The sequence below is a fragment of the Thalassophryne amazonica genome, chromosome 16 (genome assembly GCF_902500255.1).
Source record: "Thalassophryne amazonica chromosome 16, fThaAma1.1, whole genome shotgun sequence".
Taxonomy (NCBI): Eukaryota; Metazoa; Chordata; class Actinopteri; order Batrachoidiformes; family Batrachoididae; genus Thalassophryne; species Thalassophryne amazonica.
In genome coordinates this window covers 83,195,001-83,221,412 of record NC_047118.1, presented here as the reverse complement: position 1 = coordinate 83,221,412, position 26,412 = coordinate 83,195,001, and the positions used below count along the sequence as shown (strand labels likewise).

The 26,412-nt window shown below is 43.0% G+C and overlaps 1 protein-coding gene across 1 annotated transcript in view; it reads right to left on the bottom strand.

The window, feature by feature from the left end:
• Nucleotides 1-300: 300 nt before the first annotated feature.
• The window catches only part of LOC117527360 (xylosyltransferase 1-like), a 178,520-nt gene continuing 152,408 nt past the window's right edge, over nucleotides 301-26,412 (bottom strand). Inside the window, exons 9-11 of the mRNA XM_034189670.1 lie at nucleotides 17,661-17,856; nucleotides 14,953-15,289; nucleotides 301-643 (exon numbers count right to left, since the gene is read on the bottom strand). Coding sequence (XP_034045561.1) covers nucleotides 321-643; nucleotides 14,953-15,289; nucleotides 17,661-17,856 — 856 coding nt within the window. The 3' untranslated portion in view covers nucleotides 301-320. The remainder of the gene's footprint in view (nucleotides 644-14,952; nucleotides 15,290-17,660; nucleotides 17,857-26,412) is intronic.

Below are 26,412 nucleotides of genomic sequence, written 5' to 3'. Positions count from 1 at the left end.
TCAGCGACCATGACCAATTTTAGCCTCTTCACATGTAAACACACATTAAGTCTATGGATACACACACACACACACAAAAGAGGTATAGAGTTAGTCTCTCTCTCTCTTTCACACACACGCACACAGCTTTGAGTTCCAGGTTTGGATGAGAACTGCTGGCAGGATTTTGGATGACGGCTACAGGAGCTGGTTTTCCTAAAGGTCTGAGTCCGTTCCCATTCCTCTGACTTCACTGCTCCCGTCCCACAAATGTTTAAATAAATAAATATCAGACACAGACAGGATGTCGTCCCTGTGCCTTCCTTCTGGGCCTCTTTCTGCTACCTGATCCGTCCGTCCTCTCGCGGTGGCATCAGTTCAGACTTTGGGTCGGGGCTGAAGGAGCTCCAGGCAGTGAGGTAGCAGCGCTGCATGATGGGACAGGCGCTGGGAGCCACCGAACACACGTCGGCAGCGGACCAGTGACCCTCCAGTAGTCGGTCCAGCCAGCGGCGTAGCGGCGCCCCCGTCAGACTGGCACTGGCCTCGGCTTCCTCCACAGCACCCAGGCTCACCGGCAGCCGGAGCACCGGGTTCAGACCGTGGAAGCTCTGCTCCATGTAGGAATTCCTGGCCGGGCCGCTGTGGAGCCGCAGGGCCTCCTCTGGATTCCAGCAACAGCAGGAAGATGAAGAAGACAAATTTAAACCCATCAGAGGGCTGATAGCAAACCTCTATTCAACAACGTCAGAATAAACAAAAGTACCTTCAATGAATCTGGTTTTCATTTAAGCAGAATTTATAGAGTCCAGTATTGTTTTGCTTTTTTATCGAACAGTTTTCATTAATGAAGATGGAATCAGACACAGAAACAAAGAGTTCACATATTTACCACGCCTGAGATGATTGTCAGATGATGAGAAAACTGTTAGGACTCACGACGGAGTCCCACTGCCAATTTTCAAGACCTGATAGTCTAGAAAAATACTGGATACTCAATCTGGGCCTGAACTCTGGTGTAATCTGTGGTAACACTATGAGCAATCAGGAACATTTTAAACAGGATCAATTTTAATTTGTTCCCAATTTACATAAACAACCTGGGTCATGGTCTCAAAGATGCAGCTATGTGTCTTTATGCTGATGATTCTATGATATACTGTCATTCCAAATCCATTGATTGTGTTTTTGAAAACTTGCAGTCTTCTTTTGACAGTATTCAACTTTCACATCTCAGATTAATCCTGAAGGCAGATAAGACCAAAGGTATGTTTTTTGCTAATAGGAGGAAGATTCCCTTACCTTTTCCCACATTTATATCCAAACAAGGACAGGCCATCGAATTTGTGACAACTTATAAATACCTAGGGGTGCACACTGATGATGCTTTGACCTTCAAGGGACATATTGAAAACCTTTTGAAAAAGTTAAAAATGAAACTAGGATTTTTTTTTTTTTTTTTTTTTAATCAAAACAAGTTATGTTTCTCACATCAGGCCAGAAAGCAGATGGCGTCTGCTACTTTTAGGAGTGTTTGGACTATGGAGACATTGTCTACATGAATGCCTCTGACAGCTCTCTGTGCATGTTAGACACTGTGTATCATGGAGCTCTCAGATTCATCACAGACAGAAAATTCTCTACTCACCACTGCACCTTGTATTCACTGGTAACGTGGCTCTCATTGCACATGCACAGACTTTTACACTGGTATTTGTTCATTTATAAATCCAGACTCCATCTGGTGCCATTTTACTTGTCATGTTATTTTATACGCAGGACAAACTATCACGGCCGTCGCTCCCAGGACTTTGTTTCTTTTAATGTCCCTGCAGTGCGCACAGAGCTGGGGAAAAAGGCTTTTTCCTTCTCAGGCCATTCCACCTGGAATACACTTCAGCAGGACCAGTCTGGTCACACTGGGAGAATTTAGAGTTTTATTAAAACATTTAGAGAATGTGTCTATAGGAAACTGTTGTTGTTTTAGTTAGATATTTTATTTAATAATGTTGTATTTGTGATATTTTATCCAATGTTGTAATACTGTTTTTTGGAAATGTTGTAATTTGTATGTGACACAGGTTTCTCTTGCAAATGAGGCGTTGAGTCTCCAGGGTCTGCCTGTATAAATAAATGATAAAATGAATAAATAAAATGTTTAACACACTGGTGACACAGGGACAAATTGTGATCCACAAAATGTGATTAATCAGATTAAACTTCTGATCTTTCTCCAAAATGCGTGAAAAGCATGTTGCGCTCCTCAACAGACGACAGTTCTGCGACATTAACAGACATTTTACCTTTTTGAAAATGTACGAGGAAAAATACAGAAGTAGTGTTTGTGTGCATGTGCCGCCACATGCCCACAAACAATCATGTAATTTAGGGGAAGTGATGGTCTAGTGGTTAAGCGTTGGGCTTGAGACCAGAGGATCCTCGGTTCAAATCACAGCCTGACCTGAAAATCACTAAGGGCCCTTGGGCAAGGCCCTTAAGACCCTAGTTGCTCCCAGTGTGTAGTGAGTACCTTGTATAGCAGCACCCTCACATCAGGGTGAATGTGAGGCATTATTATAAAGCACTTTCAGCGTCTGATGCAGATGGAAAAGCGGTTGTTGTCTTGGAGCTCGTCCACATAATCAAACCAGAGTATTTTTAGGCAGATAAGATAATATTGGACATGTTTCAGCCCACAGTCTGAGACATGTCGGTCAAATAAAGATGGTAATTTAAAACCCTGATCATCTGACTGACACTGACTATGTTTACATGCAGCCAATAACCCTTTCATAACCCTTTCATAACTGGAATATTAGCAATAACCCGGTTGCGCACGGTCATGTAAACACCTGCAAAACCCCGAATATGCTCATATTCCAGTTTTTAAAAACCCGAATATGACCCCTGGGTTACACCTTTTCTAACCCGAATATCAGGTCATATAAACGCGCATCGGAATATCCCCATAGAAAGGAACATTATTTTGTGTTCTGCGCATGTCCTATCTGCAACGAATCTTGGTCTTTTGAGTACGGTAAGTACTTGTATGCGGTGCGCGCAGCCCACTGGACACCACAGAAGCAGAGGTAAACAAGCATGGGGAAGTCCAGACGCGGCAGCATAGCACCACACTTTTGGAGCGAGGAGGAAACTGAATACTTCATTAGTATCCTGAAAGACATGAATATAATGTCTTTTATTGACGGTAGAAAGTACCGAGATAGCGACATTTACAAGAAGGTGGCCGAAAAGTTACGCGAAGTAGGATTTGCACGAACACCAGACCAAATCAAGCACCGGTGGAAGACATGCGCCGCTCTTTAGATGGGGATATTCCAAATGATACCAATGACCATGTATACAGGAGTAACTCTGTCTGCTTAAGCATGTAAGGGTGATTCTTAGACTACGGGCACTTATTATGTCCTTTGATCATATTGTATGAAAAACAGAAAAAAAGGGGAAATTTCACACTTTTATAGTTATCTTTACAATGAAAGTGTTTTAAGAAATTTGTTCTAGTAGTCTATGATGAATTTCACCTTTTTTCAGCATCATTATATGCAAATATTGCCGTTTTGTGCTTGTCCCACACCCAGACTTTTGATCTTCAATGATAAAAATGAATGGTAAAGAAACGTTTTTTCTAATGTTTTAAAATATCTCTGAATAAAATATCAGTAAAATAATCAAAACATAATTGGGGTATTCAATGTCATACAACTGTTGTGATTTTTTTTAAACAAAATGTAGTTGTCCCACACTATTGCCGTAATTTCCACCACAACACTGTAATGTCCCTTTAAACAGTTTGTATGAAAGATTGGGTAGTTTCTATGGAGATAAACAGTGACATCAGAGCACATGTATATAGCGCCAAATCACAACAAACAGTTGCCCCAAGGCGCTTTATATTGTAAGGCAATGGTGTGGTGGAAATTACATTTACAAGGCCAATAGTGCCCATAGTTAAAGAATCACCCGTAAACGGGTTATTCCTAATGATTCAGAAACCGGAATATTGATCTTATCCCGAATATTATCGGCATGTAAACGTAGCCACTGTGACATCAGCTGAGAAGAAGCTGGTGATGATGAAATAAAGCTCACCCAAAAAACCCAAAAGCACCAAACTGTATTATTTACTCTCTGTAGATTCTGGATGTGTGTCATGAAAGGAATCTGGCGTAAAAGATGTGCCAAATCAATATGTGGATCCATACCGGACCCACTACAGTGCCTCTGAACAAATGAAAGAAAAAATAAATAAAATCTCATTACACATTGGAGAAGTTTTCATAGAGCTCAGATCATGAAAGCTCACATCAATGAAGCAATACTACTATACTCCATATATAAACTTTCTACAGTTTGTACAATATTTGTTGGAGAAGGTCTTTACTTAGTCCTTGAGCCCAAAGCCGGTTTTGACCTAATCAGTATTACTTAAGGGGACAAAACAACATTTACACAATCCAGCCTCTGTGTACCAAGACCTGGCCTACAAAAAATATATGAAGACCATCCCAGAGTGGCAGCTGTAGCCAGGCAGAGGTCAGTGAAGGATTACACAGGGGTCAACATTTAAAAAAAAATAATCTCCAATCATATTGAAAAATAACCACAATATGTGTCTGATCATAAGATCCCAAAAAGTGTTGTTTGGACTAACTGTGACTGAATGTTCTGGAGTTATGGGGTAAAAACAGCACCAAAGGTGACAAAGATCAGTTTCAATTTGTACAGGGGTCAAAAGTTCACGATGCTTTAATTTTGGTCAAAAGTGATGCAAATTATTGGTTGAGCTCATAGGATTAGTAAACGCAATAGTTGGCCTGTTAAAATATGTTTGAATCCCACTTGTGGTCACCCTGGAATGACTATCATACATAAATACAGTAGTTGTCAGAATAGTAGTAGTGCTATGTGACTAAAAAGATTAATCCAGGTTTTGAGTATATTTCTTATTGTTACATGGGAAACAAGGTACCAGTAGATTCAGTAGATTCTCACAAATCCAACAAGACCAAGCATTCATGATATGCAAACTCTTAAGGCTATGAAATTGGGCTATTAGTAAAAAAAAAGTAGAAAAGGGGGTGTTCACAATAATAGTAGCATCTGCTGTTGACGCTACAAACTCAAAACTAATATGTTCAAATTGCTTTTTTAGCAATGCTGTGAATCACTAAACTAGTATTCAGTTGTATAACCACAGTTTTTCATGATTTCTTCACATCTGCGAGGAATGGAGTCATCCAACTTGTGGCACCTTTCAGCTGTTATTCCACTCCAAGATTCTTTAACAACATTCCACAATTCATTCACATTTCTTGGTTTTGCTTCAGAAACAGCTTTTTTGATGTCACCCCACAAGTTCTCAATTGAATTTAGGTCCGGGGACTGGGCAGGCCACTCCAAAACATTAATTTTGTTGGTTTGGAACCAAGATTGTACTCGTTTACTAGTGTGCTTGGGGTCATTGTCTTGTTGAAACACCCATTTCAAGGGCATGTACTCTTCAGCATAAGGCAACATGACCTCTTCAAGTATTTTGACATATCCAAACTGATCCATGATACCTGGTGTGCGATATATAGGCCCAACACCATAGTAGGAGAAACATGCCCATATCATGATGCTTGCACCACCATGCTTCACTGTCTTCACTGTGAACTGTGGCTTGAATTCAGAGTTTGGGGGTTGTCTCACAAACTGTCTGCGGCCCTTGGACCCAAAAAGAACAATTTTACTCTCATCAGTCCACAAAATATTCCTCCATTTCTCTTTAGTCCAGTTGATGTGTTCTTTGGCAAATTGTAACGTCTTCTGCACGTCTTTTATTTAACAGAGGGACTTTGCGGGGGATTCTTGCAAATAAATTAGCTTCACACAGGCGTCTTCTAACTGTCACAGCACTTACAGGTAACTCCAGACTTGTTGGGGAATTTTAATGACACAGACCCACAACAGGGGGCACAAATGAACGGTCAATGGGTAGTCAAATAAATACAATTTATTGTGGCAAATGTGCACAACAGGTCGAATACTATTTTTAGACAGTCAATTACAAATATCAACAGGTGATGTGTGGGCAAGTCCGAGGGTAGGAGACGCCTATCCAGAGAAGAGCCGGGGCCCACAAGGTTCCGCCGCCAACAAAGACCTGCAGCAAACCGAAGCCGCCAAGTCCCGAGTCCCCAGGTGGCTTCTACTTCAGCTGTCAGATCCGGTACTGCTGGCAGGAACAGAAGACAGATTATTGGTGGGTGTGTGCACACCCAGCAGAACAATCAGCAATTCAGTTCAGTTCCTTTTGTGGGAGAATCTCCACCTCCGACAAAAAAACACAGTAGTGCAGAGCCTGTGAGCTACTTATCCGTTTTGGCGTGAGGGGTGAAGAACATCACTCCTACACGGACCACAAAACTCAGCACCAGCTGAAAGCAGTCACCAGGATCTCCTGTAAACACTCAGAAAAAGATCATGTGCGTACGGCACAGTCAAAAATGGCTGAGAGGTTACCTGAGTGATAAACTGATATCTCGGCAGAGATGTGGTGTCTCCTCCAGTCTTATATGGGATGGGATGATGATGAGAGATGTCTGACAGCTGGTAGTCCTGGCTCCTGGGTGGTGACTGCGCCCTCTGGTGCCTGAAACCCGACTACAGGCAGGGCGCCCTCTGGCGTTGGCCAGCAGTGCCTCCTCTTCGGGCGGCCCACATAACAGGACCTCCCCCTCAACGGGCGCCTCCTGGCGCCCGACCTGGCTTGTCGGGGTGTCGCTGGTAGAACTCGGCCAGAAGGGTCGGGTCCAGGATGAAGCTCCTCTTCACCCAGGAGCGTTCTTCAGGTCCATAACCCTCCCAGTCCACCAGATATTGGAGACCCCGACCCCTCCGGCGAACATCCAGGAGCCTGCGGACAGTCCACGCAGGCTCGCCGTCGATGATGCGGGCAGGAGGCGGCGCAGGTCCGGGGGTGCAAAGGTCCGAGGTGTGGTATGGTTTGATCTTGAAGACATGAAAAACAGGATGGATCCGCAGTGAAGCCGGGAGTTTCAGCTGGACTGATGATTTTGGTGATCTGAAATGGTCCGATATATCTGTCCATCAGCTTTTGCGACTCCGTGTTGAGAGGAATGTTCTTTGTTGACAGCCAGACCTCCTGCCCGGGCTGATATTCCGGGGCCGGGTCACGTCGGCGGTCTGCATGGCTCTTCGCCCTCGTCTGGGCTTTCAGCAGGGCAGAGCGGGCTGTACGTGACACCCGACGGCACCTCCTGAGGTGGGCCTGGACCGAGGGAACCCCAACCTCTCCCTCCACAGCCGGAAACAATGGGGGCTGGTACCCCAAACACGCTTCAAATGGGGAGAGGCCGGTTGCTGATGAAACTTGACTGTTATGAGCGTACTCGATCCAGGCCAGATGTTGACTCCAGGTCGTCGGGTGCGCGGAGGTCATACACCGCAGGGCCTGTTCCAGCTCTTGATTAGCCCGCTCTGCTTGTCCGTTGGTCTGTGGGTGGTACCCGGACGAAAGGCTCACGGTGGCCCCCAGTTCCCTGCAGAAACTCCTCCAGACCTGGGAGGAGAACTGAGGACCACGATCCGAGACGATGTTCGTAGGGATACCATGCAGACGTATGACGTGGTGGACCAGGAGGTCTGCAGTCTCCTGGGCCGACGGGAGCTTCGGGAGGGCCACGAAGTGGGCCGCCTTGGAGAACCGGTCCACTATCGTCAGGATGGTTGTCATACCCTGGGATGCAGGGAGACCCGTGACGAAGTCCAGGCCGATATGGGACCAGGGGCGATGGACACAGGCAGTGGCTGGAGGAGTCCCTTCTCTGGTTGGTGGACTGCCTTGCCCCTGGCACAGGTGGTACAGGCCCGGACATACTCCCGGACATCGGCTTCCAAAGACGCCCACCAGAACCGCTGCCGAACAACTGCCACAGTCCTCCGCACCCCTGGATGACAGGTGAGCTTGGAACCATGGCAGAAGTCCAAGCGTTGGCCAGCAGTACCTCCTCTTCGGGCGGCTCACATAACAAGACTGTCTTTGATCATCCTGGAGCTGATCAGTGGGTGAGCCTTTGCCATTCTCATTATTGAATGAGCCTGGTTCTGCTGGAGGTTTCTTCCTGTTAAAAGGGAGTTTTTCCTTCCCACTGTAGCCAAGTGCTTGCTCACAGGGGGTCGTTTTGACCGTTGGGGTTTTACATAATTATTGTATGGCCTTGCCTTACAATATAAAGCGCCTTGGGGCAACTGTTTGTTGTGATTTGGCGCTATATAAAAAAATTGATTGATTGATTATTCTTCTATCCATTTTGATGATTGTTTTCCATTTTCTTCCACGCGTCTCTATTTTTTTTAATCCATTTTAAAGCATTGGAGATCATTGTAGATGAACAGCCTATAATTTTTTGCACCTGTGTATAAGTTTTCCCCTCTCCAATCAACTTTTTAATCAAACTATGCTGTTCTTCTGAACAATGTCTTGAATGTCCCATTTTCCTCAGGCTTTCAAAGAGAAAAGCATGTTCAACAGGTGCTGTCTTCATCCTTAAATAGGGGACACCTGATTCACACCTGTTTGTTCCACAAAACTGACCAACTCACTGACTGAATGCCACACTACTATTATTGTGAACACCCCCTTTTCTATTTTTTTTTTTTTTTTACTAATAGCCCAATTTCATAGCCTTAAGAGTGTGCATATCATGAATGCTTGGTCTTGTTGGATTTGTGAGAATCTACTGAATCTACTGGTACCTTGTTTCCCATGTAACAATAAGAAATATACTCAAAACCTGGATTAATCTTTTTAGTCACATAGCACTACTATTATTCTGAACACTACTGTATAAGGCAGTGCAGTCCCGTTTGAGGGCGAGTGCTAAAGGGGTAAAATATGACGCATATGATGTAATTTCTCTACTTCTGGGGTACAAACCACTGCATTTTCAAAGTGGTTTTGGGCAAATTACATGCAAACAAAGTGAAAATGCAAAGAAAAAGTGATGATGCGGTGGGAAAGTGGACAGGTGTGGCGGTTTGTTTATGATCCGAGGCCCAAACGCGTTGAGGCAGTTACTCTGGTTAGCTATGTAGGCAAACATGGACCGACACAACGTCTCCCACCTTCTCACCCCCCCCCCCCCCCCCCCCCAAAAAAAAAAAAACTTTTCACGACTGCTTCGGTGATTACAGCCAAGAACAAAACCGTACACTATTTATCTGTGTGAGCGTGTATATACTAAGTCCCTTCCGCTGCTCCCTTGTTTGCACTCGGGGTCGCCACATGGAGGTCCCCATAAGTGGTCAAATCCCGCGATGTCACGGAGAGTTCAAACAAGACTACGGTCTCCTATTAACTAGAAATGTACCGTATACCTAGTAATTATAGGTCTTAATTTGGCCACCGTAGGTAGTAGTGACACGCTCGCTTTCAGGGGTCTAAAAGATTAAGTCTGGGCTGAGACAGATGAGCAGACTGTCACATATCGGTCTTTGCTTCCATTTCTACCAGAAGCCCGTTACAGACCCCGAGGCCCTCTGGTGCCTGTACTTACTCCCCAGTTCCATAGAGTGACATGGATGAGGGTCTATGGACTCCACATAGAAAGGATGCCAAGTGGGCAGCAGTATCTTGTCCAACTATACGGACACATAGTCCAAAAGTCTGTCTCCATGTGTGCTCTGGGTGAATTACAGGGGAATTAATATTTTCATTCTGCAGCGTGCAGAGGTCAAACTCTAATTCAGACAGAGGTGACCCCTGTGCGTGTGACTGACTGCATGCTCATGCTATAAATACGGATGTGGTGTTGACAGCTGTGACAAGTGGTGCTCTGCTCCGTCTGCTTGTAAAGTTCAAGTGTGAAAGCTGGTGTAAAAATAGACCCGCCAACTATTACGCATCGTGCGTATCCGCTACGCATTTAACATCCAGACGACACACAGCAGCCCAAAACCTGCACTGAGGCTGGAAAAGGAACAGGACAGTTGGAGACGGCACTGCTGCACATGCAGTTTAACGCTGCACCCTGCTCATAATAATAATTATTATTCTATTATTCTATGCAATCCCACCAACAAAAATATGACATTGTATGAGCACAAGAACTGATGTTTAAACAAATCGGCAACATACAACTCTGTGACTTTAAATTCTCATCATTCCTTTTTTGCTGTTTTTACTGTTCCTTTTAATGTTTTACTGTTACAAACCAAGGTTCAGAGGCAGGCCTAGGGTGTATGATGCCCTGGGCACCCCCTTCAGCCTCTCAATGTTTTGAGAGGTACATTTATTGTTCAGTCCCATGTACAGTAAAACTCACCTAAACCATCATCATATAAACTGGATGTTTTTTGTATCGTTTTCCATGTAATAAACACTGTATTTAACGGATTCTGTTTAATAGATTTTTGCTCACATCGGATAAAATGTCCTGTCTGATCGCAAAGTATTTCCATTCAAAACCCCAAGCAGCCTGGACGTGCACAGTAACAGAGGTATGAAATTAAAGTTCAGCTCTAACACTTGCAGATTTGAGTAAAGTGGGACTGGACACATTTCTGTGATTAAAAGCCCAACCATTTATTTTTTTCAAACTGTGTTCAGACTCAAACAACAAAATAATTTATATTTTTAATAGCTGCCTTGTTGTTGTCCAGCCACAGAAAGTCCACGCAAAGGTGTTAATTATTTATTGTTGCCGGTGTCGCAGACCAAAGGGTCCCCCTTAAAAAATTGGTCCGCCCTGCCTTCACTTTGCATGCGCCATTTGCCGCGGTTCACGGATTATCACCTCGTTTCTGCTTCAAACTGCACTCCAGTCATCATCTATCTCAGCGACAGATAACTAAAGCTTTTGTACAATAATCATTTCCACATAAATTCAACATTATTTCATCATAAAAGACAGAGGAAGCGTTCAGAGCGCCACAGCTACATGAACTGCTAGCTGATGCATTCACTGCGCATCTGTCATTTCAAAGCATTGGTGAATATCACCTCTTTTCTTCTTAAAATGTCCTCATTTCTGCTTCAAACTGACTTTAGAATGATTTGAGAGTTTTTACCTTTATCATCTGATGGTTAATAATCACATTAGTCCATTTGATCGCTTTGGGTGAAGAGACTCTGTCTCAGATGAGCTGTTGACGCGCCGAAATGACGCATGCACAGTGGAGGCAGGGTGGACCAATTTTTAGGGGCAGACCGTTCGGTCTGCGACACCTGGTCTATTCTGTAGAGGGGAGCGGTTCACTTGACGCAACATGTGTCTGAGATACATCCCTCATTCTGCTTCAAGATTTAATCCATCAACACGGACGCCTCAATGAAAATGTGTTTCCGGCCGCAGAGGTACCTGCTAAAAATGGACGACACTCACTTCCCATATCATGACAGGATATGCTTTGACTTGACGTGCAAATGAACGATCGAAAACACCTCTTTTTTGCAAGTCTGCATGCTGGCCCCTTCAAGTTGCCGCCCTGGGCAGGTGAACATCAAGATCCACCACTGCCCAGGATGAAACACAAACATACAGCCTCACAATTAACAACTCAACTTTCACGTCAACAAAAAAGTTTCTTTTTTTATACTGTATTATTGATCTATTTGGAAAAAACTACTGCAAATTATTACAGCTGCAGCATCATAAATTACGTCTTTAGATGCTCTGTTGAGTGACTGGGCTTCTCACACATCTTCTCCAACCACTTTTATGAGGTTTCTAACATGTATGCTAACATTATTGATTAACTGATTACTGATTTAGCTCAGCCCTGTGATAGACTGGCGGTCTATCCAGGGTGTCCCCCGTCTCTCACCCAGTGACCACTGGGATAGACTCCAGCCTCCCCATCACCCGTGACAGGACTAATAGAGTTCAGTAAATGAATGAATAAATGAAACATTCAGTATATTCTGATTTGTTTTTCAAAAGTCAATTTTCATTTAACTTTTTCAACAGAATCAGAGCTCATTGTTCTATAAGCGCGGTGCTGATGATTAGCACAGCGCCCAGGCTGCCCCACTGTTTGCACAGTGAATGTGAACAGCTGATTTTATTATGTCCACCAAGGAAGCAATAAAATAATCAGCGTTTATCAATTTATTTGCCTGTCTGTCTGTTAGCAGGTTTACGTCAAAACTACTGCACGGGTTTTGATGAAATTTTCACCACAGAAAGATATTAGGCCATGAAAAACTCTATGAAATTTTGGAGGTGATCTGGATCCGGATTCTGGCTCAAGACTTCTGGATCAAGAATTGACTTTATATAGGCTTTGAAGGATTACATCAAAACTACTTACATTAAAACTACTTCATGGATTCTCACCAAATTTGCACCACAGATAAATGAATTTTGGAGGTGATCCTGATCTGGATTCTGGGTCAGGATTTCATTTTATAGGCTTTTAAGGATTACGTCAAAACTACTGCACGGGTTTTGATGAAATTTTCACCACAAATAGATATTAGGCCATGGAAGACTCCATGAAATGTTGGAGGTGATCCAGATCCGAATTCTGGATCAAGATTTCTGGATCAAGATTTGACTTTATATAGGCTTTGAAGGATTACGTCAAAACTACTTACATTAAAACTACTTCATGGATTCTCACCAAATTTGCACCACAGATATATGAATTTTGGAGGTGATCCTGATCTGGATTCTGGGTCAGGATTTCATTTTATAGGCTTTTAAGGATTACGTCAAAACTACTGCACGGGTTTTGATGAAATTTTCACCACAAATAGATATTAGGCCATGGAGACTCCATGAAATTTTGGAGGTGATCCAGATCCGAATTCTGGATCAAGATTTCTGGATTAAGATTTGACTTTATATAGGCTTTGAAGGATTACATCAAAACTACTTACATTAAAACTACTTCATGGATTCTCACCAAATTTGCACCACAGATAAATTAATTTTGGAGGTGATCCTGATCTGGATTCTGGGTCAGGATTTCATTTTATAGGCTTTTAAGGATTACGTCAAAACTACTGCACAGGTTTTGATGAAATTTTCACCGCAAACAGATATTAGGCCATGGAAGACTCCATTCAATTTTGGAGGTGATCCAGATGCGGAATCTGGATCAAGATTTGACTTTATATAGGCTTTGAAGGATTACGTCAAAACTACTGCACGGGTTTTGATGAAATTTTCACCACAAATAGATATTAGGCCATGTAAGACTCCATGAAATTTTGGAGGTGATCCAGATCCGAATTCTGGATCAAGATTTCTGGATCAAGATTTGACTTTATATAGGCTTTGAAGGATTACGTCAAAACTACTTACATTAAAACTACTTCATGGATTCTCACCAAATTTGCACCACAGATAAATGAATTTTGGAGGTGATCCTGATCTGGATTCTGGGTCAGGATTTCATTTTATAGGCTTTTAAGGATTACGTCAAAACTACTGCACGGGTTTTGATGACATTTTCACCACAAATAGATATTAGGCCATGGAAGACTCCATGAAATTTTGGAGGTGATCCAGATCCGAATTCTGGATCAAGATTTCTGGATTAAGATTTGACTTTATATAGGCTTTGAAGGATTACATCTAAACTACTTACATTAAAACTACTTCATGGATTCTCACCAAATTTGCACCACAGATAAATTAATTTTGGAGGTGATCCTGATCTGGATTCTGGGTCAGGATTTCATTTTATAGGCTTTTAAGGATTACGTCAAAACTACTGCACAGGTTTTGATGAAATTTTCACCGCAAACAGATATTAGGCCATGGAAGACTCCATTCAATTTTGGAGGTGATCCAGATGCGGAATCTGGATCAAGATTTGACTTTATATAGGCTTTGAAGGATTACGTCAAAACTACTGCACGGGTTTTGATGAAATTTTCACCACAAATAGATATTAGGCCATGGAAGACTCCATGAAATTTTGGAGGTGATCCAGATCCGAATTCTGGATCAAGATTTCTGGATCAAGATTTGACTTTATATAGGCTTTGAAGGATTACGTCAAAACTACTTACATTAAAACTACTTCATGGATTCTCACCAAATTTGCACCACAGATAAATGAATTTTGGAGGTGATCCTGATCTGGATTCTGGGTCAGGATTTCATTTTATAGGCTTTTAAGGATTACGTCAAAACTACTGCACAGGTTTTGATGAAATTTTCACCGCAAACAGATATTAGGCCATGGAAGCCTCCATTCAATTTTGGAGGTGATCCAGATGCGGAATCTGGATCAAGATTTGACTTTATATAGGCTTTGAAGGATTACGTCAAAACTACTGCACGGGTTTTGATGAAATTTTCACCACAAATAGATATTAGGCCATGGAAGACTCCATTAAATTCTGGAGGTGATCCAGATCCTGATTCCGGATCATTTCTTAAATTTTCACCATTTTGAGGATCATCTCAAATCTGCTTGATGGATGTTAAAATTTAAATCCCATGTGGCTGTTGTCCAAAGGAAGACCCTGCTAGTGTTGGATGTTGGGAGTGATCTGGATCAATATGTAGGTTCTGCAGCAGAAACATACGACATCACAATGTCAAACAAAGATCAGGAAGACACAAGTTTGTTTCAGCTTGTGAATTAAATATCAAATTGTAACATCTTGATCATTCGGACGATTCTAGATCAGTATGCAATTATTGCACTGTGTTGTGGAATCCAGATCCAGGTAAAGTCCAGGTCACGATGTGAATCACACATCTTTTATTGTGGGTCCTCATCAACCCTTGGTGGACGTCAGAAATCTCCAACTGCTCTTGTTGTCTATTAGTTTTTGCCACGGGGTGTTGACCCTGATGACCAACTGAAGTATTATACATCCATAATTAAGTATTTTTCTACATGTTTAGATGAAAGTTCTTTACATCCACAGAGATGATTACGGGTAAATCAGTAACTTCTATGAGTTAAGAATCTTCAGCTCACCTTGCTGTATGGGCTGCTGCCGGTGGAACTCCAGCGGAGCCACGATAAAGCTGGTCTGGCCCAGCGGGTTCCAGTGGTGCAGCACCCTCAGCATCCACACTCCCGGCCTCAGTGGCAGGCTGAGCGGCGGCCGGTAGTGAGTGACCTCAGCAGATGCATCCACCAGGATGTCATAGGTGGCGGCGATGACATTGGTGGGGTCGATCCAGACCACGGTGGCTGTCAGGTTGCTCTGTCCTCGGCTCCATCGCTGCACGGCTACCGGCTCATCCTCGGGTCCCAGCAGACCCCCCCAGTTCCTGAAGAGCCGTTCCTTTGGATCCCAGTCTGTCCCCACCTGAAACGGGAGGCAGTGTTTGGACAGGAAACACACACACCACAAACTTTATTATGAACCAACGGGAAGACAGACAGCACGTTAGGGACCTAAACAATGAATCTTTGAAATAATGAAAGTTTATGAGTGCAATGGTAAGAGTATTTCACCTCATGAAATATTCTTACCATTGCATTAATGAAAAAACATTCATTATTTGTTTTATATAACACCTAAAATAGATCCTTGTCATCTGATGTCTTATTAATTTATAAGCAAAAGAAAAGGGACTTACATTTTGGTGTGTGTCACTGGTCCTTTGAGGTCAAGAGGTTCCAAACAGTCCAACATGAACTTTATATAGCAATCCAATCCAAAACTGTTCTCAGTCAACTTGCAAAAACAGTCAGATAGTTCAAAAAAACAACCCAATCCAAAATTGTTCGTGTACAGACTGTCGCTTTCCTCAGTCCAGCGAAAAATTGCAAGAGAAATTTGTCGAGCTCTTCATCCACAGCGGTTTTACTTCAGCTCGAGACGTCCCAGTGAATACTGCAATTGCCTCCGGACGGCTTATTGCGTACTGGATTTGTGTTTTTGTCTTAGAAGAATGAGCATCGTCAATAAGCTCATTCAAATCGTTGTCTGTCACCAAAACAAACCCCGCCATGTTTGTTTTGAAATTAAGTGCCATGTGCAGGTGGTCGTGGCGTGCAATGGTTAAAATGTATGGAACCAAAATTGCACTGTAAATGGAACAAAATGGCAAATGGGATGAACAATCCATATCATGTGACTTACAAACCACCAATCAAATGACAAGGATCTGTTTCGGCGTTATATAATAGTTCCTTAAAAATGTATCTCCAACATTTCTTGGTAAGTACATTGCACTGGTGCAGCAGATGAATTATAAACATGTTAATTACAGAATCAACAGAATTAATCGACCAAGAATGAACCATTAATGGGGAGGTGATGGTCTTGTGGTTAAGTGTTGGGCTTCAGACCAGAGGATCCTCAGTTCAAAAACCCAGTCACACTGGAAAATCGTTAAGGGCCCTTCGGCAAGGTCCTTAACACCCTAGTTACTCCTGGTTGCTCGCCTAGTGAGCACCTTGCATGGCAGCACCCTGACATCGGTGTGTGAGTGTCTGTGTGAATGGGTGACTGTGAGGCATAATTGTAAAGCACTTTGAGCTTCTGATGCAGATGGAAAATTGCTATAAAAATGCAGTCCATTTACCATTTATACCATTAATCAATCTTAAAAGTGAGCAAAACAATCTTGATTGACCATAAAGAGAACAGATCCCCTAATATCCATAAATAAACAGACGTCACCGATTTGATCAGTTTTCATGCACTTTGTAAGAAAATTAGGTTTATTTCATTCTGTCGTTACATTAAAATACTAAATGATCATTGACAACCGAGCAGAGCAGGTGGCTGAGTGGATCAGGAGCTGGCCTGCCAATATATAGACTTGGGTTCAAATCCTGCTCACACTGCCTGTCTGTGTCCTTTAACAAGACACTTAATCTGCATGGTCTCAGTCCACTCAGCTGTAAATGGGCACTGGTCTCGGCTGGGGAAATAGCCTGAGTGGGACTGGCATCTGGTCCAGGACGAGTCGTAGATTCTCATACGCTTGATTCTACGGAATCAGGAGATAAGCAACCAGCCACAGGACCTGTATAGGACTTAATTCTTCTTTAGAATCGACAGCAGTGATCACTGAAGCGATGTAGAACTGTCTCTGCATTGTCATCATGATCTGGTTTGTTTTAGTTTCTAGTGTTACATAAGGTCCAACAGTTGCACATTGGTGACCTTATGGCACAGTACCTCCAGGGTTAGAGTTAGGGTTAGGTTTAATTACCATAATGTCACAGTATCACAGCTAACTTATATTTCTCTCAACAGTTTTCACCATCAAGTGTTTTTTGATAATAGGAAGAAACCTGAGGCAGAGCAAACACAGTGGGGTGACCATCTGCTTTGATCATACATGCAAAATAAAACTAAAGAAGAGAAGTGTCAGAACACTTCAGTGTCAGAACCTGTTACAGCTGAGCATCCATATGTAGGCCACTTGACAGTGACAGGACAACCCACAGGCAAAGACCAGAGTCAGTTGGTGCCTGCACAGACATCACATCAGCCACCGAAATTCAAGCGCTCCCCAGTTCCAACACAATTCATGAGGAATTGGGATCAAACCACACAAACCCTTTGGTTACGTCCCACCTTACCAGCTGAGCCTCAGCATCCCACTATCTACTGTTTTTAAAATGCACAGATTCAATGTTTACAGAAGCAGCTTTATTTAAAACAACCATCAGTATCCAAGCTTCCGTTGGTCAAACCAACACATTGGTGTGTGACTGACCTGGACATGCTGCAGCCTGTTAGTGGGGTTGGGCTGGTTGGCCAACGTGAAGTGGTCTTTGGGTGTCACCCAAGTCTCCAGTGTCTCCAGCTGGGTGGAGGCTCGGTTAGTGGCCACGTGACGGACCAGGTAGCCCTGGAACTGGTCTGACAGGAAGTAGAGGTGGACTGACACCGGGTGACTCATGGCCACGTACCTGACAAACACACACACACACACACACACACGTTGAGGGTTCCCTGGTTGTAAAAGGACAGCTAAGTTATTTCCACCAAAACCAGATGACTCCTTCAATACAGGAAAAACCAATAATGTGCCCTTGACAAAGGTTAATAACTTGTTCCCAAAGTGCAGCTGAGCATCTGATATCAGTGTTGGAATGGCTGAATGTAGGGCATCATTGTAAAGAGCATTGAACAGGTGTATCAAATTTTAAAGTGTGACAGAAATGCTTCCACTTACCGATTACGGTTCTGTTTTGAATGCAGTTGCAAAAACAAGTTCTGCAGATGATGCAAGAACTATATGGGGCGTGTCAGAGTGCACTTTGCTATTTAAGCGCTGGGAAATACATGTGCAAAGCTGGCGCTAGGCCTAAAATTAACCATGCTCATTATCCATTGGCTACTTGGAGTGTTTGTGTGTTTGTGCGTGCATTTACACCAGGCAGCATTTCAGCTGTACTCTACCACAGGGCTAAATCAACTCAACACAGTGTAAAATCAACTCTTATTGGAGTAGAACCACTTGCATTGACTAGACGTTGTCACCGACCGTACGGTCCCCACTAAACATTGGTCCGCCCTGCCTTCACTGAGCATGTGTCATCAGCCGCGGTTCAACGATTATCACCTCGTTTCTGCTTCAAACTGCACTCCAGTCATCAACTGTCTCAGCGACAGATATATGAAGCTTTTGTACAACAATCATCAATGGAATTAGCCAGGCCTCCCTTGCACATCTCCAGCTAGTTCAGAATGCTGCTGGCCGTCTGCTAACTGGTGCACGTAAGAGGGAGCACATTACACCTGTCCTGGCATCCCTCCACTGGCTCCCTGTGCATTTTAGAATTTATTTTAAGATTCTTTTATTTGTTTTTAAATCTTTAAATGGCCTGGCCCCGCCCTACCTCTCTGAGCTGCTTCATTGTTATGCCCCTGCTCGCCACCTTCGGTCAGCTGATCAGCTCCTCCTGGAGGTGCCGAGGTGCAAGCGTATGCTCAGAGGGGACCGAGCTTTTTCTGTTGTGGCTCCAAAGATGTGGAACGAGTTCCCGCTCCACATCAGGCAGGCCTCTTCACTTTCTGTTTTTAAAACCAATCTTAAAACCCACTTTTATGTACTGGCTTTTAACCCAGAATGAGATTCTCGATCTGTTTTGGCTGTTTTAACTGTTTTTGTTTTTATTTGTTCTTTGTGGTTTGTTACCTTTTATATGTCTCGTCGTGTACAGCACTTTGTATCAAGCAGCTGATTTTAAAGTGCTTTATAAATAAAGTTGAGTTGAGTTGAACAATCATTTCCATATGAATTCAGCATTATTTCATCATAAAAGATGAAGGAAGCGATCAGCCACATGAGCTGCTAGCTAGAGCTGAATCAACTAATCAAATTCATCGATTAAAATCGATTATTAAAATAGTTGTCAACTAATTTAGTCATCGATTAGTCGCTAAATAACTTTGTTTTACCACAAATGTTTCATTTCTTCCATATAATCAACCCAGCTTTGCTTTGAATCTTGAACCAATGGAGTGCTTCGAACTGCTGCTTCGTTGGTTTCACTTGTTTTATTTCGCTTTATCTTACTTTTTCTCCACTAAAACCCTAAAGAGCATATGTCTGTGAGGAATATTTACTTTTTTTGTGTTAGACTGACCTGTTATGGTCTTCTGAAACAGTTGATAGATGCATTTTATGCTAACGCCGATGCTAATGCTTTAGCATGTCTATGGCGTTTTCAATGTTAAAGTTACCATTAAGCTGCTGGCATTTCAACATGTTTGTGCATTTGTTTTCTGTATAATAATTAATGGCTCAGTGTTTGTTGTCGTAAAAGAGTCAAATGTATTACAAATTATAATATTTGTTAATTTATTTTTATTTATATATTAATAATAATAGCAACAATAATAGTAATAATAACTAATAATGCTACAATACAATTTTAGAGAAAGAGACATGAGTCATGTGTCATTGTAAAATGACCACATAGTTTACAAGTTATACAGAGAATGTTGCACATATAATGAGTCAGGCTACAGTTTTTGATTTAGGTTTTATGGTTAACTGGTTATGCTAATTGCCCATTTGCAGCAACAAAAATACCTCTTTTCTTCATCATATATTTTTAACATTTGATAAAGCAATGCCATTTGAAATAATTATTTTTGTTCTTTATTATAAACTGTTTTATTCTTTATTATTTTATATTTCAACAGCCAAGGAACATTTGATGATTTGCTGATTTTCAAGTATTTTAAGTTTTCAAATAATGTTCTGTTGTTAAATAAAGTGATGGAAGGAGAGAAAAATGGTTTCCCTGGCACATTTTTAAAAAATTCCCCGCTAATCCGATTAATCGTGTCAAAACCCCATCAGATTCATCGATGATCCAAATAATCGTTTGTTGCAGCACTACTGCTAGCTGTTGCGTTCACTGCACATCCGTCATTTCTAAGCGTCACCGATTATTGGCTCGTTTCTGCTTAAAACTGACTTTAGAAGGATTTAAGAGGTTTCACCTTGTCATTCGATGGTTAATAATCCCATTAATCCATTTGATCGCTTTGGGTGAAGAGAGTTCATCTCACAGGAGCTGCTGTGGTCGTAAATGTACGCATGCGCAGTGGAGGCAGGGCAGACCAATTTTTAGGGGCGGACAGTTCGGTCTGCGACACCAGTAGAGCTGCTTTCACCCTATCATAGAGTATATTTTAGTCTATTTAGACTGTTATCTCAGCAGAATATATTTTACTCAGCAAAATTTACTGTGTAGATTCCTTTGTCATGTTTGGTTTTGACTCTTGTTCCTTCTGGTCACTTGTTTGGACTGTTTGTCACTATTGGAACATTAAAGCCACCTTTTTACAACTTACCTTCCGTCTCATTGCTGTCTGCAAACTGGGTTTGTTCAGAGATTCTTAAATCACAGTACACAACAACCAAACCAATAGTAGTACCCAATAAACCAGTGTTGATCAGTATGTTCGGTATTTATATTGTATTTGTATTTATATTTGCAGCTGTTTTTTTTTTTTTTTCTCCACTTTTGATACTCTGTGTGCTTCTTACCCTATGTGCTGCTACACAATGCTGCCAGAACCTCAATTTCCCTGAGGGAGTCTTCCCAAGGGATCAATAAAATTCTATCTAATCTAATCAAATCAACTTAAAAAAAAACACAGACATCTATCAAACAGGGCATTGGAGAAGCACAAAGGATGATCACAACAGATACTGTATTTACACTTAAGTCTCATGATGCACCAGTGAGTAAAATAGTCTATAAGACCAGATTCATATTATGTGCATATTGTTTTAAGGAGGGGGTGTAGAATGAAGAGGTGGCTAAAATTAGGGTTGTTGGAAAAAAAAAATCAATTTACATCAGAATCGTGATTCTTCTCCTTTATGATTCACAATTTTCAAAAATTTCAAATTAATTTTATTTATATAGCGCCAAATCACAACAAACAGTTGCCCCAAGGCGCTTTATATTGTAAGGCAAAAGCCATACAATAATTACGGAAAAACCCCAATGGTCAAAACGACCCCCTGTGAGTAAGCACTTGGCGTCAGTGGGAAGGAAAAACTCCCTTTTAACAGGAAGAAACCTCCAGCAGAACCAGGCTCAGGGAGGGGCAGTCTTCTGCTGGGACTGGTTGGGGCTGAGGGAGAGAACCAGGAAAAAGACATGCTGTGGAGGGGAGCAGAGATCAATCACTAATGATTAAATTTTTTACAATCAGTTCAAAACATTCAAAAATCGATTGTTAAAATAATGTTGTCTCTGGTTTGATTCAGTTTCTCCTCACTGCTGTAAGTATAGAGTCTCGGCTTCCACACAGCAGTTCACGCCACGTTAACAACTTAGCTCAGCTCATTAACACGGAACAGAAACAAATTCAACCACTCCGTCAATGTTAAAAGCGACTGGCCGCACCTTGATGCCTGCACAAATTTGATCCCCACACTGCTGCGCAATTCATCGTGCCAATGTGTCCCGCTTGATGCCATGCTATATAAAATAAAGCTGGTGCCATAGCATTTCTAGCTGAAGATGCATTTGCTGTCAGAACTTGGCTGATGAAACCAGAATCACAGAGAAATTATCTCCAGCTGCAGGTTGTCTCGTGCTCGTTATGTGGCAGAGAACGCATTTGGAATCTTGTCTCAAAGACAATTATTTATAATACAGTCACTTGCCCGGTTCCGGATCATTGCCGGTTCCGGATCACTGCTGTAGTTTTTGCACCGCTGTTTTTTGTAATCAGCGTGAATAAGCTAATACTTGGTACCAATAGAAAGACTGATGTTTTGTCTACAAACGACCACAAGCTCGACCGGATCCAGACTTCCTTGTGATCAGCAGAGGAATCAAAACATCCCGGTGTCGGTGGTCTATCTCTAAGACGTAGCAAAGGTGAGTTAGCTATTCGGTGTTTTTGGTTCTAGAGTGGGAAATACTTACTTACTTGGGTAGAAAATGTCAGTGTGTTGTGTCTTGCTGTTTAATTGCTGCACGCATTTATCTCAGATGCGAAAATTTGCCAGTTGCGGATCACTGAAGCAGCAGCCTCGTGTCTGTAGTCATGAGTCATGTGGACTTTGGGGGTCATCTCAAAATAACGAATGGACATGAATGTGGGGGCTTTTACTTTTTAATTCGGGAGAAATCTCACCTCCACACTTCAGTTTTTGCTCGTAAAAATGTATAACGGTGCTTTTCAAAACTAAGTAAATTCTCATTTAATAAGTATAATTTATATCATTTTGTGTTCAAAACACATTCTCGGGCACAGTGTGTATCATTCTGCATTAGAAGGGCTCCAGCCAGATGCCAGGAATGAACCCAAAGTGAGACAGAGTGTCGTGATCCAGAACCGGGCAAAGTGATCCATTTCCGGCAAATATTTGCACCACACATAACGTGGCTTCACACTTTAGGGCCCTGTACCACTGGCGTTTAGGAGGATTTGCGCATGAAATGAGGAGACAAAAGCTGAGCGTCTGCAACAAAGGTGGGCGGAAATGACAAATGTCCCGGGATGGATCAGCGAATACATGAGGAAGAAAAGTGGATATAACAGGGAACAGAAGCGAAGGCAAACGCGGAGGCGCCCCCATGAGGGGCACAGCGGCCGTGATGCACTCGCTTCATCCGTGTCCACTCTGTCTGCATGCGCGACATACCATTTGCGACCGTGATGTGGCCGTGCTGGGCACGCGTCATATCTGTTTTGCATGCTGTCCCGGTCTGCCGCCAAGCCGCACCAACCCGTCGGTTGCGGATATCAGCAGATGACAGGGCGCGTTGGTTGTGTATGTCCTGCGTATGTCTTCAGTATGTGTCCAGGCAGTGATGCAGATCTCATCCGCAGCAGGACTTTTGAGCTGCTCAAAAATCCTGGCTGCGGACATGCGTGCCTCTGCGGATGATCAAGGACGTGTTCGGATGGCGGCCGACTCATACAGGAATGTTACACAGTTATTGCGGTTGTTTGGTGGATGTGGGCCACTTTTGTGCGCATTCCATCCACAAATCCTCCTAAACGCCAGTGGGACAGGGCCCTTAAGTAGAAGGGCTACACCATCCAGACTTTTTCAGCGAGATAACATCCAAATGCCCAATACAACAATACACAATAAAGGATATTCAGTTGCATTATGGCTCCATACAGCGGGACTTTTAAAAAAGGTGATCCAGAACTGGGCAAACGTCTGTATATATTGTAATGGATTGGTAAAACGGTTGCATTTTCATTCATTCTTATGAGTTAGATCATGTGTCTGTAAAGTTATGTTTGTTACAGATGTTAAGGTGCGTTTACACATAATGACGACAAGTCATGAATGCCACAAAGTACACATTCTTGGCCGCTGATCACAAATGTGATGATTCGGGGCATCAGGTGTCCTCAGGAACTGCTGCAACCTGTTACCACGCATTACGATTAATGGCACGTGCTGCTGGAGAATTATCAGGAACCATTACACACGGTCAAGAATAAGTTAATCGTTAAGTTCTGTCACGTTGTGAATGAGGCAAATTGTCTCCACACACACCCCCATATTCATCCAACCGTCAGTTGCTGAACAATTCAGATCACTCCAGTTTGCTCCACAGCAGAAGAACTTTGTGACTGCATACTTAGTTGGGCTCTGTGACATGGAGTGGCACAGAGAGGAGGAGGAGACGGAGAGAGCCAGATGTGTGGCTTCACGCGGCACTCTTGTCGCGCTCGTTTTCCCAAACATCCGGCACATGCAGCAGGTGGAACACCTGCAGGAGCGCGCTGAGGAGCATAGGAATGAAACTTTTAGCCGACTTAGCATCACTGTCCTCCTTCAGCATACTGCAGCAATGAAACTGAATGCGGTGCAGCAGGGTTTAATTGTGCGCACGTCACAGAAGAACACTGTCACGCTCTATTAAGGATCACCACTAATCAAGGTGGCTCAACTCAGTTGCGACTTCCACGACATGAGGCGAAATGAGAGGCATGAAGATTTTTTGACAGCCAAAAACATGCTCCACGAAAATCACGACTATCACGCACCAACAGGCACTATTAAGAAACCTATTCAGATGCATTAAGTCATGTTAAGAATGTCAGGAATGTGCCAAGAATGACGCAAATATGACATTCGTAACACGTCTTGCCTATGTGTAAACGCAGCATAACATCTCAATGGCCTGTGCGCCTTGACACCCAGTGTTTTCAAATAGGTTGTGCAATGTTCACAGCTAGTTTTCACGCAAGTGGTATGAAATTTCTGCACACCAGAAATTTTGAAAATTTCAAAATTTTCTTTGCAGCCGCATACAGTTTACCAGTTTACTCACTGGCACGAAGTGTCAAAGTGGCTTAAGGAGGAGTTTCATGTGACCAGTTCAACATGCAAGCTGTGCAAAATGAAGATCAAACATTCTGGAAACTTCTCAGGCGCATTTAGCACATCATCACGCCAAGTTGAAGGATGTTGAACAGCCACAGTGGCAACACCAGGAGCCGACCAACGCACACTGCATCACTTTAACAAACCTCCAGCCAATTCTGAATGTGCAAAAAGAATAACTAGATCATAATCTGTTTAATTTCAGAAGACCTGAGCACCTACAGCATCATGGAAAATGAACACCTTTATTCATAGTGACATTCATGTCTGTGGCTCCTCAGCCTTTGGAGGTCACTGGACAGAGGTGTTTGGTAATGCTGAGATCTTAACAGCAGAAAGAAGGTCCAGGTTTTTAGGGTCCTGGTACTTTTTATCCTACTGTATAGTAGTTGTGAGATTTGGACACTAACCAGTGACTTAAGGAGATGACTGGACGGGCGGTTACTTCGAGAGGCAGAGTATCACTTTATCACTTGCATTGTGAGGGAGCATCACCTATGACATTTTGGCCATGTGGCACATTTCTCTGTGCATGATCCAGCACACAGGCACCTGACTGTTGAGGACCCCAGTGGCTGGAAAAGGCCAAGAGGACACCATGGTTTCACCTGGCTGTGGCAGACAGTTGGAGACTTTTTTAGAGGTGGGGATGGACCAGTTGTCTGCTGGGGTTGTTGCCATCCAGGACCTGGGGTGGTTCCATGGTGTGGTGGATGCAGTGACACGTAGCTTGAGTTGATTTGCACATGAGGGCAGCATCTTTCTGATGTTCAAATGACACCTGTTCTCATTGTTTTGATGAGTTACATGCACTCAGAGCAGAAAAGAAAGGCTCAGTATTAACGGAGTGCTGCACTTACTGTTCCTTTGCAACAGAAATGCACAGCATGTCCATTTTACAGCAGCAGATTTTGAAACATACTTTATAGTAAGAGATGACTGGCGGTCTTTGTCCTCTCCAGGGCATCCAGATGAAGCTCATTACGTACACTGTGCAGGAGTGTCTCCTGCGACACCCTGCCCACGTGTTTTTCCTGGTCATGATTCAGCAAAGAGATGGTTATTTTCAGCATTTAAGGATCAGGTCTGCCTGGGTGGCTGCCAGTTGTGGCCCACAGCAGATCCCTGAGTTAGCAGGTGTGGCTACGTGCACATCAGTGTGTTGATCTGACTATAAGCAGCTGTACCATACAGTCACGGATGCATGTTTAGAACCTGGAAAGCAGATTTTCTATTTACAGTAAGCGTGACTTTAAGATGTAGTTAATGGAAGTTGTACAGGATGAAAGATACTAAAATACTTTCTTTCACAGTAAATATCAAACTCTGTCCAAACCCCGTGAAAGCCCCAGTGTGGACGCACGTGTACTGTAGACGGTGTTTTTGAATTCAGTCTCTGGTTTTCTGAAATCACATGTTGAAGGAAAAACAGAGCCGTGCCTCTTCAACAGCTCGCTCAGACCTGAGCACACTACCGCTCAGAAACACACTTCCCATAATGCTGTTCCCGCCCATTTCAGCCACCAAACCCCATCCTCACGCCAACAAGTACCTCCTTGTGCCCACTGTGGGTCCCCACCTCACACAAACACCCACAGCTGGAAAAATCCACACACTGAGGCCGGACTGT